Source organism: Leucopleurus acutus, assembly GCF_964270905.1.
Source record: "Leucopleurus acutus genome assembly, chromosome: 7".
NCBI lineage: Eukaryota > Metazoa > Chordata > Mammalia > Artiodactyla > Delphinidae > Leucopleurus > Leucopleurus acutus.
The window spans coordinates 5,407,554-5,423,081 of record NC_139150.1 but is presented as its reverse complement, the minus strand read 5'-3'; the positions used below and the strand labels follow the sequence as shown (position 1 = coordinate 5,423,081).

Here is a 15,528-nt window from a genome sequence, read left to right as displayed (position 1 = left end):
TGGACCCCTCCCTGGCTGAAGCGTCCTCAGGCAGAGGCCCTGGGCCCCAGGCCACGGGCTCGAGAGTTGCTGAGCCCAAGGGGATCGGAGAGGCCCGCTGGCCTGAGTCACGCTGGGGTGAGAAGTCAGACTTCGCCAGTTCATTTTCTGTCCTGATGAGCCTGATTGCTAAACCAGCAGCTGCTGGGCTGAATTAAAATGCTGATTAACATTCAGCTAGAGCTGCCTCTGATTATAACAGCAGGCAGATGAAAATGTCAGCGTTCACGTGGGCTCTCCCCCACCCCCCACCAGCTCTTCCAGGGGGAAGCCTCTCATTCCGCCACCAGCAGGTATTTATCGAGTGCCTGCCGTGCACCCGGCAGAGCCCGGGCTGGGGGTGCAGCGAGAACCAGGGGCCCTGAGTCCTTGTTCTCTTGGGGCTGTGTTCTGGTGGAACAGATGTCACCTGGGGCAGGTGCCTTGTCTGTGGGAGCCTGATACTTGGAACGTGAGAAGCCTGTAAACCCAGGGCCCACCCCACGCCAGGGCGCTGGGACGCATCTTCCCTCAGCTGCCCTCTAGGGTGGGGGTGCGGTCCCGCTGAGGAGTCAGGTAACCTGCGTGACACGGTTTTAGATGGGCTGCTCCGGCACCTCGACCACGTGCCAGATTCCGTGCCCCGCTGCTGACACTGGCCGTCCTCCTCCAGCACCCTCCTGGAGCCGACATTATTCCTTGTCCTATTTCACAGATGGGGAAATGGAGGCTCTGAGACATTGAGCAAATTCCCCAAAGTTGCACAGTTAGGAAGGGGCTGGGCATCCAGGTTGGTGTGACCCAAAAGCACAGGCTCCTTATTTCTGCAGTGTTCTAGGAATTTGTTTGTGTCTGGCGTGTCCCTGTGTCCCAGAAGATACCCCGGGGAGCTGGCAGACACTCAGGAACCTGCTGATGGAGCCCTTTCCCTTGCATCTTGTCCGCCAGGACTGGGTCACCAGCACCGAGTTCCTCATCTCCCTAGACCGGCTCAACACGTTTGGGGATGACATCTTCAAGGACCCCAAGGTGCTGCAGTCCTACTACTACGCCGTGTCCGACTTCTCTGTGGGCGGCAGGTAGGCGGGAAGCCGGGCAGCGGCCGGGACGCTGGAAGGGGTGGCTGCCACGTGGGCTCACCCGGTGGCTACCGTGGAGGGTAAAGAAAACACTTCTGGTGCTCCAGGCGGGGAGAAGAGCAGGATCCTGGTTCCCGGGCCCGGCGTTCGAGGCCTCCGTGACCCGCCTGCCTCCCGCCTCTCAGCCCCGTTCCTGCTGCTTTTCCCACGTCAGCTGTGTTTCCGCTGCCGTCAGCGGGACACACCAGCCCTTTGCACCTGTGGTTCCCTCTTCCTGGTGGTCCGTCCCCCTTTCTTTTCTTTCTTCCTTTTTTTTTGCATCTGACAGTACATTCATTCATGCCACATGTGCCCGTGTGGGGCAATGTTCCACACTCTCGTCTAACACGTAGAACCTGCTTAAATTTCCAGTCGGACCACCGTTCTGTGGGACAAATGAAGCTGGTTAACAGTGACCATAAGCAGGCGCGGGACCCCAGGCTTTCAAAGCTTTGCTTCTTTCATCAGCACTCATGAGCTTATAACTGATGGAGCCCATCAACCCCATTCTTCCCCAAATCTTACGGTAAACTTGGGTAGAGTAGGGCTTCCTGGGGACCCAAGCATGTTTTTTTTTGTTTTTGCGGTACGCGGGCCTCTCGCTGTTGTGGCCCCTCCCGTTGCGGAGCACAGGCTCCGGACGCACAGGCTCAGCGGCCATGGCTCACAGGCCCAGCCTCTCCGCGGCATGTGGGATCTTCCCGGACTGAGGCACGAACCCGCGTCCCCTGCATCGGCAGGCGGACTCTCAACCACTGTGCCACCAGGGAAGCCCCAAGCATGTTTAATAAGGCTTTGAGCCATCTCCAAACAGTACCAACGGTTCAGGCCACTCCAGAGCCCCACGGCCAGTGACCCAGAAAGGTCACCGAGGAGGGGGGCCCCGCACTTCTACACCCTTCTCATGTGAGGAGAGTCGGGCTGTTCCGTTGGGACCCCTGGTCCTGGCCTACATACTCCTCCAGCTTCGATCAGTGCACATTGTAGTTTAAGCATCTCGCCTCTCCACGAAGCAGGGGCCATCCTGTACACACGTGGCCACCTGGTACTGGGCCCTCCAGGCACAAATGACGTCTTCAATGTAAACACTCCCTCATCAGGCTCCTTCTTGGAAAGGAGAGAGGAGACAGATGTGTTCCCGCCCCAGGCAGACAGGAACCAGATCAGTCCCCAGTAATGTCGCACGCCCCAGATTAACAAGGATAGGAAGCCAGGGCAGGGTATGCTGGCTGTCAGGGAGACCACCCTGCAGATGGGGGCCCTGCGGGAGGTCAGGGGGACCACCCTGCAGATGGAGACCCTGCGGGAGGTCAGGGGGACCACCCTGCAGATGGGGACCCGGCGAGGCTGGAGATGTGAGGGGCGAGCATCCCAGGTGGAAGAGCCAGCATGTACGAGACCCAGGCTTGACGAACGAGGCAACAGCTCTGCAGCTGGAACAGGGGGCGTGGAGACGGCCGGGAGATTGTCGGGGCCATGGACCAAGTTTATGCATTCAGTGGGAAGCTGCTGAGGATTTGGCCAGGGTAGTGACAGGGTTAGATTTCTGAGACACCCCAACCCTTGACATCGCAGGGGGGCAGATGAGAGGAGAGAGAAGGAGCTGGTGGTAGGATGGGAGAGGTGTGGATCTGAAAGCTATTTAGGGTGGGAAGCCAGCTCCACGTGGTAGTGGTGGCCCATGGGGGTAGGGGGCAAGGGGCTTCCAAAATTCAAGGACGTTTAGGTGGCGTTCGGAGAGATGAAGATGTCTGGGAAGGGAGCACGGGCGCAGCTGCCTACACGCAGGGTGTCTGCACCCTCTGGAGGCTGGCGCTCGGGAGTGAAGGGGAAATGGGGGGTGTCTGTGGGGGCCCCTCTGCTTCTCCTCCTCCCCCGCCACTCCCACACTTGATTCAGGTCAAACCGCCTGGGAGCAGGGCCTCTCCACGGATGGTGGATGGCGGTGAGCTGCAGCGTCTGCCGTCAGGGGGCTTCAGGACAGAGAACATCCGGGCCCCAGCTGCCAGAGCTGGACCACCCTCAGGCCAGCAGCCGGCTGGGGGGCAGTGTCCCGGCAGGCTGTGTCCCACAGTGGCCTGTAGGACTTTCACTCTTTCCCTTGGGATCAGAGGGCTTCGTGGAGGAGGGAGTGTTGGCAACATACCCTTGGGGCCGTGGGTGGTCCCTTGTCCCAAGACTGCCTGGTGCCCGCCTCACCCCTGCCGGAAGTTCTGGGCATTACCTGCCTACCCTGAGCTCCCAGGGAGGCCAGGCAAGGAAACAGTGCTCTGTGACCCTCCCAAGCCCTGTGTCCCCAGTACCATGGGTACTGGCAGTGGCCAGAGGTTCTTCAACATCCACTTGGGACAGAGCGTGGAGCAGAGCTTATGAGGAGACACCAGGTGGCTGTAGAGGAGTGTCTAGGAGCTCAGGGTCTGCGTGGAGTAGGAGAGAACGGGGTTCAGATTCTAGCTCTGCCGCGTAGCATTCGTCACCTCATGGTCTGAGCCTCAGTTTCCTCATCTGTGCAACGTGGGTAGTTATGGCCCCTCCTGCTGCAGTGGTGAAACTCCAGAGACATGATGTGAGCTGAGTGCTCTGTTGGGGGCCGCTACAGAGGAAGGCTGGGAGCCCTGGCCATCCTCCGTGTGCCTCAGTCTGGCCACGCGGGAGGGGGGCGATGACCCCACTGGGTCAGGCTCGGCTGAGCACGCTGTGTGGCCCCCTGAGCACCGTCGTTCCTGCTGATTCCGCCTGTCTGACTCCGCGGGAGCGGGGGTGGGGCAGGCCCAGGGCTGCCCTCAAGGGCACAGGCTCACTGGGGTCTTGAGATGAGCTGGGGGCCGTCCTGTGTAAGGCGCAATCTCCTTCTCATCCCTTTAGACACGAAGGAGGGGGCATGAGGCGCCTCCCTGGCTGCCTCCACCTCCCCCCCCTGCCCTGAGAGCTGGCCCGCCCTCTAGCCCGGAGACTGAGATGACTTCTTCCCGGGTCCCCCTCGGCCCCTGGGTGTGGTGCTTTCAGTGGCAGCATCGAGAACTTGACCTTTACTGACGGGTGGCCTCGGGCAGCCTCTCTGTGCCTCGGTTCCTCCGTCTGTTAAATGGGGATCGTTGTGGGCTTGTGAAGGTGCGGTGGGTTTACACGTGTACAGAGCTCAGAACAGCCCAGCGCGGTGGGTTCCGTTACTGTTGCCCCGGGCACGTAGCAGGAGTTCAGTAAAGCTCCGTAGCTGAGCGGTAGAATGAGGAGCTCACCCGAAGGCGGGGCTCCCTGGTGATGAAGCCCTTCTCCGCCGGCACCTCCCCAGCTTCCGGACACCCCCCACCCCCATGTTCTTTTCCCAGGTGCAAGTGCAACGGGCACGCCAGCGAGTGTGGCCCCAACGAGGAGGGCCGGCTGGTCTGCCGATGCCAGCACAACACTGTGGGCACGGACTGCGAGCGCTGCCTGCCCTTCTTCCAGGACCGCCCGTGGGCCCGGGGCACAGCCGAGGCGGCCAGCGAGTGTCTGCGTGAGTGTCCTGGGACTTCGGTGGCCGGAGGCCGGGGGTGCAGGCCAGGAGACAAACTCCCCATCCCTGGCAGCGGGGCTGCTCCTGGGGGGCCTGGCCGCAGCTTTGGGGGCTCTAAACCCTGTGCAGGTATGAGAAGGAGCTTAGCGGGGGCTGGAGGGGGCAGCGTCCTCACCCGCCCAGGCAGCCCCTCAGACCCAGTCTCCCCAGGTGGAGGCATGCGTGGTAGGAGAGCTGAGAAGGACCCCCAACTTGTTCCTTTGTGTCAACTGCTCCAACCACAGCTGTCGATCAAAGCCAGGCCACCCCAGGTCCTGGGGTGCTGACCTGCCCACCCAGCCTCTCCTGCAGGCCCCCAGGCAGCCCTTCGCTGCCCCGGCCCCCATGCGATGTGGCTGGCACTGCCTAACCTCACAGACATGCTGGAGAGGATGTTGCCATCATACTTTTTCCAGGGATGGGGGCCGCACATGGGGTGGAGGGCTCCTCCCAGCCTGACGTGCCCCTCCAGCTTCCCTCTGTCCACAAGCCCTGCCCTCCGACAGTCATCTGGCTTGCTCCGGGCTCCCATGTGTGTCTGGTCGTCGCTGGGCACCAGACTCCACCTGGCTCTGCTGCTGGCAGGAGGCATGTCTTCATGTGCAGGCGCTCCTGACGGCTCAGCCTCTGGACCCACTGTTCTCCTGGGCTGCTGGCATGTAGAGCTGGGGTGGGGAGAGGACGGCTTGTTCCATGGAACAGGATGCTGTCTGCAGGAGCTTCCCGGGGCCACTGTGGCCCTAATGAGTTCCTGCTGCCCTTGCTGGCCTGCCTCCACCAGGAAGTCCTCTCGGGGTCAAGGAAGCTGGCTGGCTCACCCATTCTGAGTCTGGGGCTCTCTCCATGGTGGGGACACAAAAGGCCAAATTGCTTCTCCCGTCAGGTCCTCACCCCTGAGGTCATATCTCTGTCCTCCCAGCCTGGAACCTGCGTTTCGTGCCTGACCCCTCGCGCTCCCCAGTCCAGGCAGCCCCTGAGCCGCATTCACATCCCCCCAACCCGACTGTGTCCTACATGGCCGACACTGTGGTCCGGCCGGTCACCCCTCCTCTGAGCATCTGAAGCCCCCACCTCCCAGCCCCCATACCCCGCCTGCCTCCCAGCTGAAGGCACTTCACATCTGAAGTGCAGATGCAATGATATTCATCCACGGAGCCCCTTGCTCCAAGGTGAAGTCCACTGACCACGGCTGGCTGCCCAGCCTCCCTGGATCAAGCCCTGGCTGACCCCTTGACCTCATAACTGCCCCTGCGCCCCTCCCTGTCCCGGCACAGTGCACAACGTCCCCACCCTCTGCCCTGCCCATCACATGACATGCCACCCTCCCACACCACACTGGGTGAACCTTGCTTCTCTGCCTGTGCCACAACTATCCTCTCCCCTCCTGCCTGGGACTCTCCCTTCCCTCTCCTCCCCTCCTTTGCCTGGACACTTCCTTCCTGCTCACCCTTCAGGTCCCACTTAGCTGTGACTTCCTCCAGGAAGGCAGCTGTAGGGCCCTCCTTTCACCTCCCGGAGCCTCCCTGCCTCTCCCATCACAGCCCTTCACCTGCAGGATATCCACCTGCTTGCTGCATCTGACCTCCATCAAACAGTGGGACCATGTGTGCGGGCACTGGTCCACACCATGCTGGGCTCACCACGGGAGCCAAGACGGAGCCGATCTTTGGTACATACTTTTTTTTTTTTTTTAACATGAATGTACTTTGTTTTTTTATTTATTTAGTTTTGGCGGCATTGGGTCTTCGTTGCTACACAAGGGCTTCTCATTGCGGTGGCTTCTCTTGTTGTGGAGCACAGGCTCTAGGTGTGCAGGCTTCAGTAGTTGTGGCACGTGGGCTCAGCAGTTGTGGCTCGTGAGCTCTAGAGCGCAGGCTCAGTAGTTGTGGCGCACGGGCTTAGTTGCTCCGCCGCATATGGGATCTTCCCGGACCAGGGCTCGAACCCATGTCCCCTGCATTGGCAGGCGGATTCTTAACCACTGTGCCACCAGGGAAGTCCCTTTGGTACATACTTTTTAAAAACGTAGGAAAAGTAAGCTGGGACGAAGTGAGAGAGTGGTATGAACTAATATATACTACCAAATGTAAAATAGATAGCTAGTGGGAAACAGCCGCATAGCACAGGGAGATCAGCTCGGTGCTTTGTGACCACCTAGAGGGGTGGGATAGGGAAGGTGGGAGGGAGGCTCAAGAGGGAGGGGATATGGGGATATATGTATACATATAACTGATTCACTTTGTTGTACAGCAGAAACTAACACACCATTGTAAAGCAATTATACTCCAGTAAAGATGTTGTTTAAAAAACGTATTTATGAGTGAATGAAAGGTGACTTGTATTTTCCATGCTTCTGAGTGACCGCGTGGTCACTGGGGATCAGATTCACATACTCTTATGGCTCAGAGGATCCACTGGAGATCTTGGAGGGAGCCACGCTGCCACTCGAGGAGGTAGCCAGTCTGTGATCCATGACCAGGTGACTGTACGTCCTGGCTCGCCTGGGAGGGTCCTGTGTGGGGGTATATTTATTAATGGTGCCCCCTTTGTTCTCGAGAGTGTCCTGTTTTGGAAGATCAATTGACTGGTCTCCAGATCCTTGATCAAGCCAGGCCTGAACTCCATCCTTGCCCTTCCTCCAGCTGCCTGCTCACTCACCACAAGGAAGCCGATTGGCCCATACTCCCCTCCTACCATGTGCTGCGGCCTCTCTCACACACCCTCCCCCGCCTCCTGCCCACAGCTTGCAACTGCAGCGGCCGCTCTGAGGAGTGCATGTTTGACCGGGAGCTCTTCCGCAGCTCGGGCCATGGTGGGCGTTGCCTCCGCTGCCGTGACCACACAGCCGGGCCACACTGTGAGCGCTGCCGGGAGAACTTCTATCGCTGGAAGCCACAGATGCCATGCCAGCCCTGTGACTGCCACCCAGCAGGTGAGTGGGCCGCACTGCCCCGGCCCCCACCCTCGCCCACCGCCACGGGCTCCTGCTGCCCTGTGTCCTTCCTCCCCAGGCTCCCTGCACCTCCAGTGCAATGACTCCGGCACCTGCATCTGCAAGCCCACGGTGACGGGCTGGAAGTGTGACCGCTGCCTGCCCGGGTTCCACTCGCTCAGTGAGGGCGGCTGCAGGTGAGGGCGTTGGGGACAATGGGTGTAGATGACCCAGCAAGGGCGCACAGTGGCTGATTTGGACTGAATGATGGGAAGCAGGAGGGAGAGTCCCAAGCCCCTCGGAAGGCAGAGTTGGCAGCAGGTGGTTACCCGGGGGCGGAAGAGGAGGAAGGGATGAAGGCTGACCCCCTGGGGTTCTGCTTCAGGCACCTGGGCGAAGGGAGGCCATTCATGGCAAGGGGAGCACAGGGTGGGGAGAGGCTGAGTCTGCAGTGCTCGTGGGGCATCCAGGGGGACAGAGGTGGGCAGGGGCTCCTGGGGTCTGGACCTCAGAGGAGGGTCTAATGCTTTACTATCACTTGATTGAGAAAATACACAATGACCAAAACAAATAAAGCCCTTATAAATTCAGAAGTACTATTAAATGATCTTGGCTTTGGTTCAGTGCACCAGTCTCCTTGTATATTTGAAAGGCCGTGGAAATGCCATTGGGGAGGTTTGGGGAGTCTCAGATCTCTCTCAAAATACTCAGTCGTTCAGGCATAAAACTGGCCATTAGGTGGGGACCTGGATGCTTCCCCAGGGTCTCTATGGCCTCTGGGCCTCTGTACATGCCACTTCTCCTACCCTGGAGCATTCTCTTCTCCCTCAACACCCTGCCTCTCCCCGGCCTGTGTCTGAACAAAGTCCTACTCATTCTTTAATTTTCAGTCAAGGTGCCACTCCCCACCTTGTTTCCGCTCCAGACACCTCATTGGTGCTGCCACAGCCTCTTCTTGTACATTCTCTCCCATAGCTTGTATCAAAGTACAGCATCTACCTGTTTGCCTGTCCATCCTCACTGGACTCTAGGCTCTGTGAGGACAGGGACCGTGTCTTACCAGATGGGGGATGGATGGGTGGATGGGTAGATGGATGGGTGGGTGGATGGAAAATGCATGGATGGGTAAGTGAATAGGTGGGTGGGATGGATAGAAGGACGGAAGGATGAATAAATGGATCAGTGGTTGGAAGCATGCACAGAATGCGTGGACGGATAAGCAGGTGGGTAGGCGGATGGATCACTGTTCAGGTGAGTGGGTGGGTCACTTCCTTCCCTCAGTGGGAACAGTAGAGCCAGGGGGCAGGCTCTTGGGTCAGCCTGCCTCCTGTTCCTCTCGGGCGTGGGGAAGGATAGAGAGATTCCTTCCAAGGAGGGTGGGCTGTTCCCACGCTGGAGTTGCTCATTGGACGCTTTCCTCTTGTCCTCTCTCTTTGGCAGACCCTGTACCTGCAATCCCGCTGGCAGCCTGGGCACCTGTGATCCCCGCAGTGGCCGCTGTCCCTGCAAAGAGAATGTGGAAGGCAACCTGTGTGACAGGTGGGTGAACCGATCTAGTAATAAGCCTGCTGGAAGTGACCTCAGTGGTGGTGGGAGGAGCAGGGGCCATCATCCTCCCAGACTTGGGCAACCCCACCACCTGGCACACTTCCTGGAGCACCATGGATCTGACACCCAGGAAGTTATCTAAAGACTTTACAATACCATTTATACTTTGACCCACCACCACTGAGAGTTCATAAGCTGTGAAAATACATCTTTTTTCCCCTATCTCAGAATCCTGAAAAGAAAGAGCTAGAAAGGATAGGAGAGACCATCTAATCCAGGGAGAGCAGATACATGATACTCGTACCACAACCCTCCCATCTCACACTCAGGGCAGACATCACTAGTAGAGCACTACCACAACCCTCCCATCTCACACCCAGGGCAGACATCACCAGTGGACCACAGCAGTTTACCATGAGCTCTACTGTAACCTCAGAATCCTTCTCTACGCCCTGCTCCAAGAAGCTCCCACCAGTTGAGCTGAGATTCAAGCTTGTTTGCCATCCTTGCCATCCTGTCATGGTACAAGCGGAGCTTCTAAGGCTCGACGAGGCAGAAGGACTTTTCCCTGCCCTTCCTCCTTGATGTGTTTAGGGGGCCTCCTAGCCCCAGCAACGGGCTGGCAGACAAATGTGGGTTTACGTCCTTGGGCACATTCTGTCCCCTCTTCCTGGCTTCATCTCCAACCTCTGAAGCCTTTGCAGCCAGCGTGGGGTGTGCCAGGGCCTCTTTGATCCTCTGGCCATGGGAACCTGACACGGCAGTATATTGTGGACTCTACCCTTGCCGGGCTACGTTGGGCCTCTACTGGTTCAGGAAGAGGCCCGGCCTTGACTCTCACCTTGTCCACGCGGGGCCTGTGGGTCCTGGGGTGGGAGGTGGACTCCCTGCTGGGTCTTCCTCCCCCAAGACCCCTCAAGCTGAAGAGACAGAGTGGAGTTGGGGGACTAGATCCCACTAGCTCTACTCCACTGCCTCGTACCTTGAGGAGGTCTGCCTCTGAGCCTCACTTTACCTGTTTGTGAGATGGGGGCGCTGGTGAGATGTGTTCGTTGGAGCTGGCCCAGCTTTGGGGTAACTGGCATCTTCTTATGAATTGGATTCCTCCACCTGGGTCGGCCCGAATGGAGCCCTCATGGTGCAAACCAGGAATATGTGTTTGTAAAAGGCCTCTGCAGGGCTCCTGGGAGAAATGGCTGATTCTGGGACTGGGGCGGGGAAAACACAGGATGGGCCCGAAGCAACTTGTAGAAAGCAGGGAAGTGCTTAAAAACAAAACCAGACAAAGACAAACCCAGAAAACCCCAAACCAGGATGGGGGCCCGTGTCAAACGGACACGAGCGCCAACCTGAAAGAGTTCCCAGAGCTGGAACAAAATAAATAACAACAATATCGGATTATAACCCAAAGTATAAAATAAACATCCACGAGTCCACACTGATATAAATAGATGAGTGAATAAATAAATACAGGGGGATGAAGGGACAACTCTTCCTGGCAGAAGAATTCCACATTAGAAATGGAGAAGGGATGAGGGAATTATTAAAGTACTGTTACAATATCAGAGTAACGATCGCTGTAGGCCAGAGCCGCTGATGAATGCTGACATTCGTGGGCAGAACTTGAGGGAGAAACAGGATATTTGCATGGCCCCCAAATATCTCCCTCAAAATATTTACTAATTACTGTGGTGCTTTCACCATAGGTCCACGATTCTTTGATTACTGCCCCCCTCCCAGAGGTGGAGATTAATTCCCTTCCCCTTGCCCCTGGGCTAGATTTAGTGACTTTTTTTGACGGCTAGAATATGGCAGTTTTGCAGTGGAGAAACCTGGCAGGGACTTCCCTGGTGGTCCAGTGGTTAAGACTCCGCACTCCCAATGCAGGGGGCCCGGGTTCGATCCCTGGTCAGGGAACTAGATCCCACATGCCACAACTAAGAGTTCGCGTGCAGCAACTAAAAGATCCCGCACGTGGCAACGAAGATCCTGTGTGCTGCAACTAAGACCTGGCGCAGCCAAATAAATATTTAAAAAAAGAAAGAAAAGAAACCCGGCAGGCAGCGCCTTAACTAAATGGTGAAGGTTAACTTTGCCAGTGACGTCATACATGACCAGTGATGTCATACATTACCAGTGACATCACGTAGGTATCGTTTACCCTGATATGATGTGAGAAGACAGGCACTTCGCCTCTGTTTCTTCCCCAAACCCACAGCCCCAGTCTAATCTTGAAAAACACCAGACAAATCCAAATGGTGGACATTCTACAAAATATCTGACCAGTACTGTCAAAAGTGTTCAGGAAAGACCGAGAAGCTGTTACAGATGAGATTAAGGACAGCTTTAAATGCAATGCCATGTCCTGGATGGGATCCTGGAGCAGAAAACAGACGTTTGTGGAAAAGGGGGAGAAATCCTAATAAAATCTGGGGTTTAGGAAATAACGTTAATCAGTGTTAACTTCTTGGCTTTAATAAACGTACCCTGGTAATGGCAGATGCTAACATTAGGAAAAGCTGGGTGAAGAGGCCATGGGAACTCGTGTCTACAATCTTTGCAACTCTTCTGTAAATCTGAAATTAAAACAACTTTCCCCGGTGATTCTGGGCTCCGGTTAGTCTAGCTGGGATCCCCCGAATGTAGCCAATTCATCTGGCCCCCGTGGGCATGTCCGCCTCCATTGCAGATGTCGCCCGGGCACATTTAGCCTGCAGTCCCACAGCCCAGCCGGCTGCAGCAGCTGCTTCTGCTACGGCCACTCCAGGGCATGTGCGGTCGCTGCCCACTTCCGGGAGCACCACATCCTCTCCGACTTCCGCCGGGGTAAGAAGTGCCCGCCCTGCAGCCACCTCCGAGCGCAGCTGGGACGGGCGGTCCTGGGTCCTGCTCTGGGGAGATCCTGCGATGGTGGTATGGGTGGGTGTGGAAAGGAGGGGGCAGCCTCGGGCCCCAGCCCGGGCGTCTCCCGCAGGCCCACACACCGGCCGTGCGCCTCGGGGTCCTTCAGTACCCCCAGCACCTACCTGCATCCCTCGGCTCCCTCCTGGCCGCTGCCGTCTTCCTCAGCCTCCAGCAGGGGTGGGGGGTGGGCACCTGGCAGCCTTTGGAGCCTGTGGGGGAATTTCCAGTTGCTCCTTGGCCCCCTAGTGCTGGGGATCCGGGCTCAATCCCCTCCATTTATTGAGCACCTGCTATATGCTAGGCACCATGCTGAGCTCGTTATGTCCATGGAACCTCCTGGATTCCCTGGCAGGTAGATATTCTCATCCCCATTTTACAGATGAGGCACCTGAGGCCCAGAAAAGGAAGGTCACGTAACTTAGTTGTTGGCACCTTGGGTTCATCAGCTCCCGAGTTTTGCTCTTCACTGCTGTGCAGGTCTCTCTAGGTCCAGGGGTGCTGTGGGGACCTGGGTCCCCAGCTCCAGGTGGATCTTTGGAGCAGGAAAGCAGTGGAGCTCTGAACTCTGCATTAAATCATGGCCTGCGTGGGTCCCTGCCATGCCCACTGAGTCTCCCCACCCCCGCATCTCCCCCAGGGAGCTAGAACCTCAGGGCTGGCTCTGGGGCGCCCCAGATGCAGGGGGAGCAGTGCGCCCTCTGCTGGACACCACGCAGAAAGCAGGACGGAGCGGGGCTTGGAATGGGGACCACCTTGTGGTCACTTGGGCTGTAGTCCAGGATGTCAGCGTCAGAAGGGACTCATTTTATAGATCCTAGAATAACATCACGATCCTCCTCACTTGGAGCCAAGCCCTGGGTTTGGCCCTTCAGTCTCAGCATCTCACGTGATCTCACTAACACCCTCGGCCAGCAGTTCTCAAACGTTTTGATCTCTGGATCCCTTCATGCTCTTGAAAATTAGAGAACCTCAAAGTCCTTTTCTTTATGTGGGTTGTTTATACGGATATTTTCTGTATTAGAAATTAAAACAGTAGTTTTTAAATATCTGTGTATTAATTCATTTTCGAATGACCGTAGTAAACTTATAACAAAATACAACTTCTGCCTGCGAAAAATAAGGCTCTTTTTAAAAGACAAAAAACTTTGAGAAGAGTGCTACCCGTTTGACATTTTTGCACATCTCTTTAAGGTCTGGCTTAATAGAAGTCAGCTGATTCTTACCACGGCTTCTGCCGTTTAGTCTGTTGTGATATCACACATCCTGTAGCTTCTGGAAAATTCTCACTGTAAGAAAGAGAATGAAAAACGCAAATAACATTTTAATGTTATTTAGAAGATAGTTTGACGCCATGGACCCCCTGAAAGAGCCTTAGGGATCTCCCAGGATATTCAAACCAACTTGAGAACTGCTGCCGGGACCACAGTACCTCATTGCCTCCATTTTGCAGATGAGGCACTAACCGGCTTCAGAGAGGTTAAGTAACTTGCCCAGGGTCACACAGCCAGCCAAGGGGCAGAGCCTAGTCTAGCATGGAGGAGCCCCGGACTTCCCCTTTCTGACCTCTTTCTGTTTCTTCATCCCTCCCTCCTCACCCCTTGGGTGCCCCAGGTGTTGGGCCTCCACCATATTCTCCAGCTGCCCCCCTGGAGAGCACCCTCTGGAGGTCACTTGCTCTGTGCCTGACTGTGCCTGGTGTACTGCCATCACCAGAGGGAGGGTGGACTGAACTGGTACTGGGTTCCCACCCTGACCTGGCCACTTCCTAACCAGGTGGCCTCCCTGGGTGCAGTGGGGCTCGTGGCACGCATACCTGGAAGGATGGGGTGGTGAGGTCACGGGCGAGGAAATCCTCTGAAGACCTGAAGACAAGGTCTAGTCCAGTCTTGTTAGAGACTGCCCACAGTGGAGTCTCCGGGCTGTCCTCATGTCCTCCTCATGTGCTCAAAGCCCAGCGAAGGGGACTTCCCTGGTGGTCCAGTGCTTAAGACTCCATGCTCCCAATGCAGGGGGCCCAGGTTCGATCCCTAGTCAGGGAACTAGATCCTGCATGCTGCAACTCAGAGCCTACATGCTGCAACTAAAGATCCAGTGCGCCACAGTTAAGACCCAGCGCAGCCAAATAAATAAATATATATTTTAAAAAAGAAAAAAGCCCACTGAAGGGGCAGGGCAGGCCCAGAGGTCTGACTGTGCCCCAACAGAGCCGGGTCTCTGAGCCTCCCAGCTCCTCCTGGAGCCACCTCCCACCCCAAGACCCCCATCCTGATCTGGAATGGGGTTCCGAGCTGCCTGGCTCTGGGCACAGAGCGTTTGCTAGCACCAGCTGGCTCTCATCCCCCCCGGCCTGTCTCTAGAACAGTCTCTCCCCTCCCTGGGTCCTGGTGTTTCAGGCTGCACTCAGGCCTCTGGGGGTCGTCCTTGGGAGCCGGGAAAGGGTGTGAAGTGGGAGGGGGCAGAGGCCACCCTCCAGGGCCTCACCTCATTGGGGCTCTGTGTGTGTGTTTGCTGTCCAGGAGCCGAGGGCTGGCGGACCAGAAGCATGGAGGGCCCAGAACATCCTGCACAGTGGAGCCCGAGAGGGCTTCTCCTGGACCCAGAGGGCAAGGAGGAGCTCACAGCACCAGGTACCTGCCTCCACAGGCAGGGGCAGGGCTGCCCGCGTCCATTTCCTGTGGCTGCTGTCCCAGATCACCACCAACTTAGTGGCTAAAAGCAATGCAGATGTATTCTCTTAGAGTTCTAGAGGTCGGGAGTTGAAAACGGGTCTTTCTGGGCTGAAGTCAAGGTGTCGGCTGGGCTGGGCTCCTTCTGGGGGAGGCTCCGGGGGAGAATCCTTCCCTGGCTGTTTCCAGCTTCTAGAGGCGGCCTGCATCCCTCTGCTCGTGGCCCCTTCCTCCTCCTTCAAAGCCGGTCAAATCTTTCTCACGTTGCATCTTCCTGACACCACCTCTTTTGCCTTCCTCTCCCATCTCTGAAGGCCCCTCGTGATTACATTGGGCCCAGCTGGATAATCTAAAATAATCTCTCTACTTGAGGTCCGGCTGATTTACAACCTTAACTGCCCCAGCCGCACAGCATAACATATTCACAGATTTCGGGGATCAGGACCTGGACACTTTGGGGGGCCATTTTCCTGCCGACCACGTGCCTCGCAGCCTCTGCTTCCTCGTCACAGCCTTGCCACCCAGGGCTCCCTCAGGCCACTGTCGCACCCCAGACAGTCCCTGCGCGTTTCCCATCAGCATCTCATCCCGCCAGGCCACCGCACCCTCATGCCCGGGACCATGGTATTCCTGTAGAAGCAAGAAGTTCTAGATTATTCTGAACCACTCCCCTCCAACTAGGGCAGCTTTGGTCTCCTGGAAACTGTATCAGACCAGGAGCCTGGAGCCCATTCTTAGCTCCACTGTGGCCAGATATGGGGTCCACTGGCTCCCTTCACCCAGTCCTGCCCGTTCCCTCTCTCTGCA

At 57.0% G+C, this 15,528-nt stretch overlaps 1 protein-coding gene across 1 annotated transcript in view; it reads left to right on the top strand.

Annotated features, from left to right (window-relative positions):
* The window catches only part of LAMC3 (laminin subunit gamma 3), a gene marked incomplete at both ends in the record, with an annotated part of 59,628 nt that overhangs the window by 16,639 nt on the left and 27,461 nt on the right, over positions 1–15,528 (top strand). Inside the window, 7 exons of the mRNA XM_082842098.1 lie at positions 967–1,097; positions 4,466–4,632; positions 7,415–7,603; positions 7,683–7,800; positions 9,044–9,142; positions 11,841–11,977; positions 14,572–14,682. Coding sequence (XP_082698224.1) covers positions 967–1,097; positions 4,466–4,632; positions 7,415–7,603; positions 7,683–7,800; positions 9,044–9,142; positions 11,841–11,977; positions 14,572–14,682 — 952 coding nt within the window. The remainder of the gene's footprint in view (positions 1–966; positions 1,098–4,465; positions 4,633–7,414; positions 7,604–7,682; positions 7,801–9,043; positions 9,143–11,840; positions 11,978–14,571; positions 14,683–15,528) is intronic.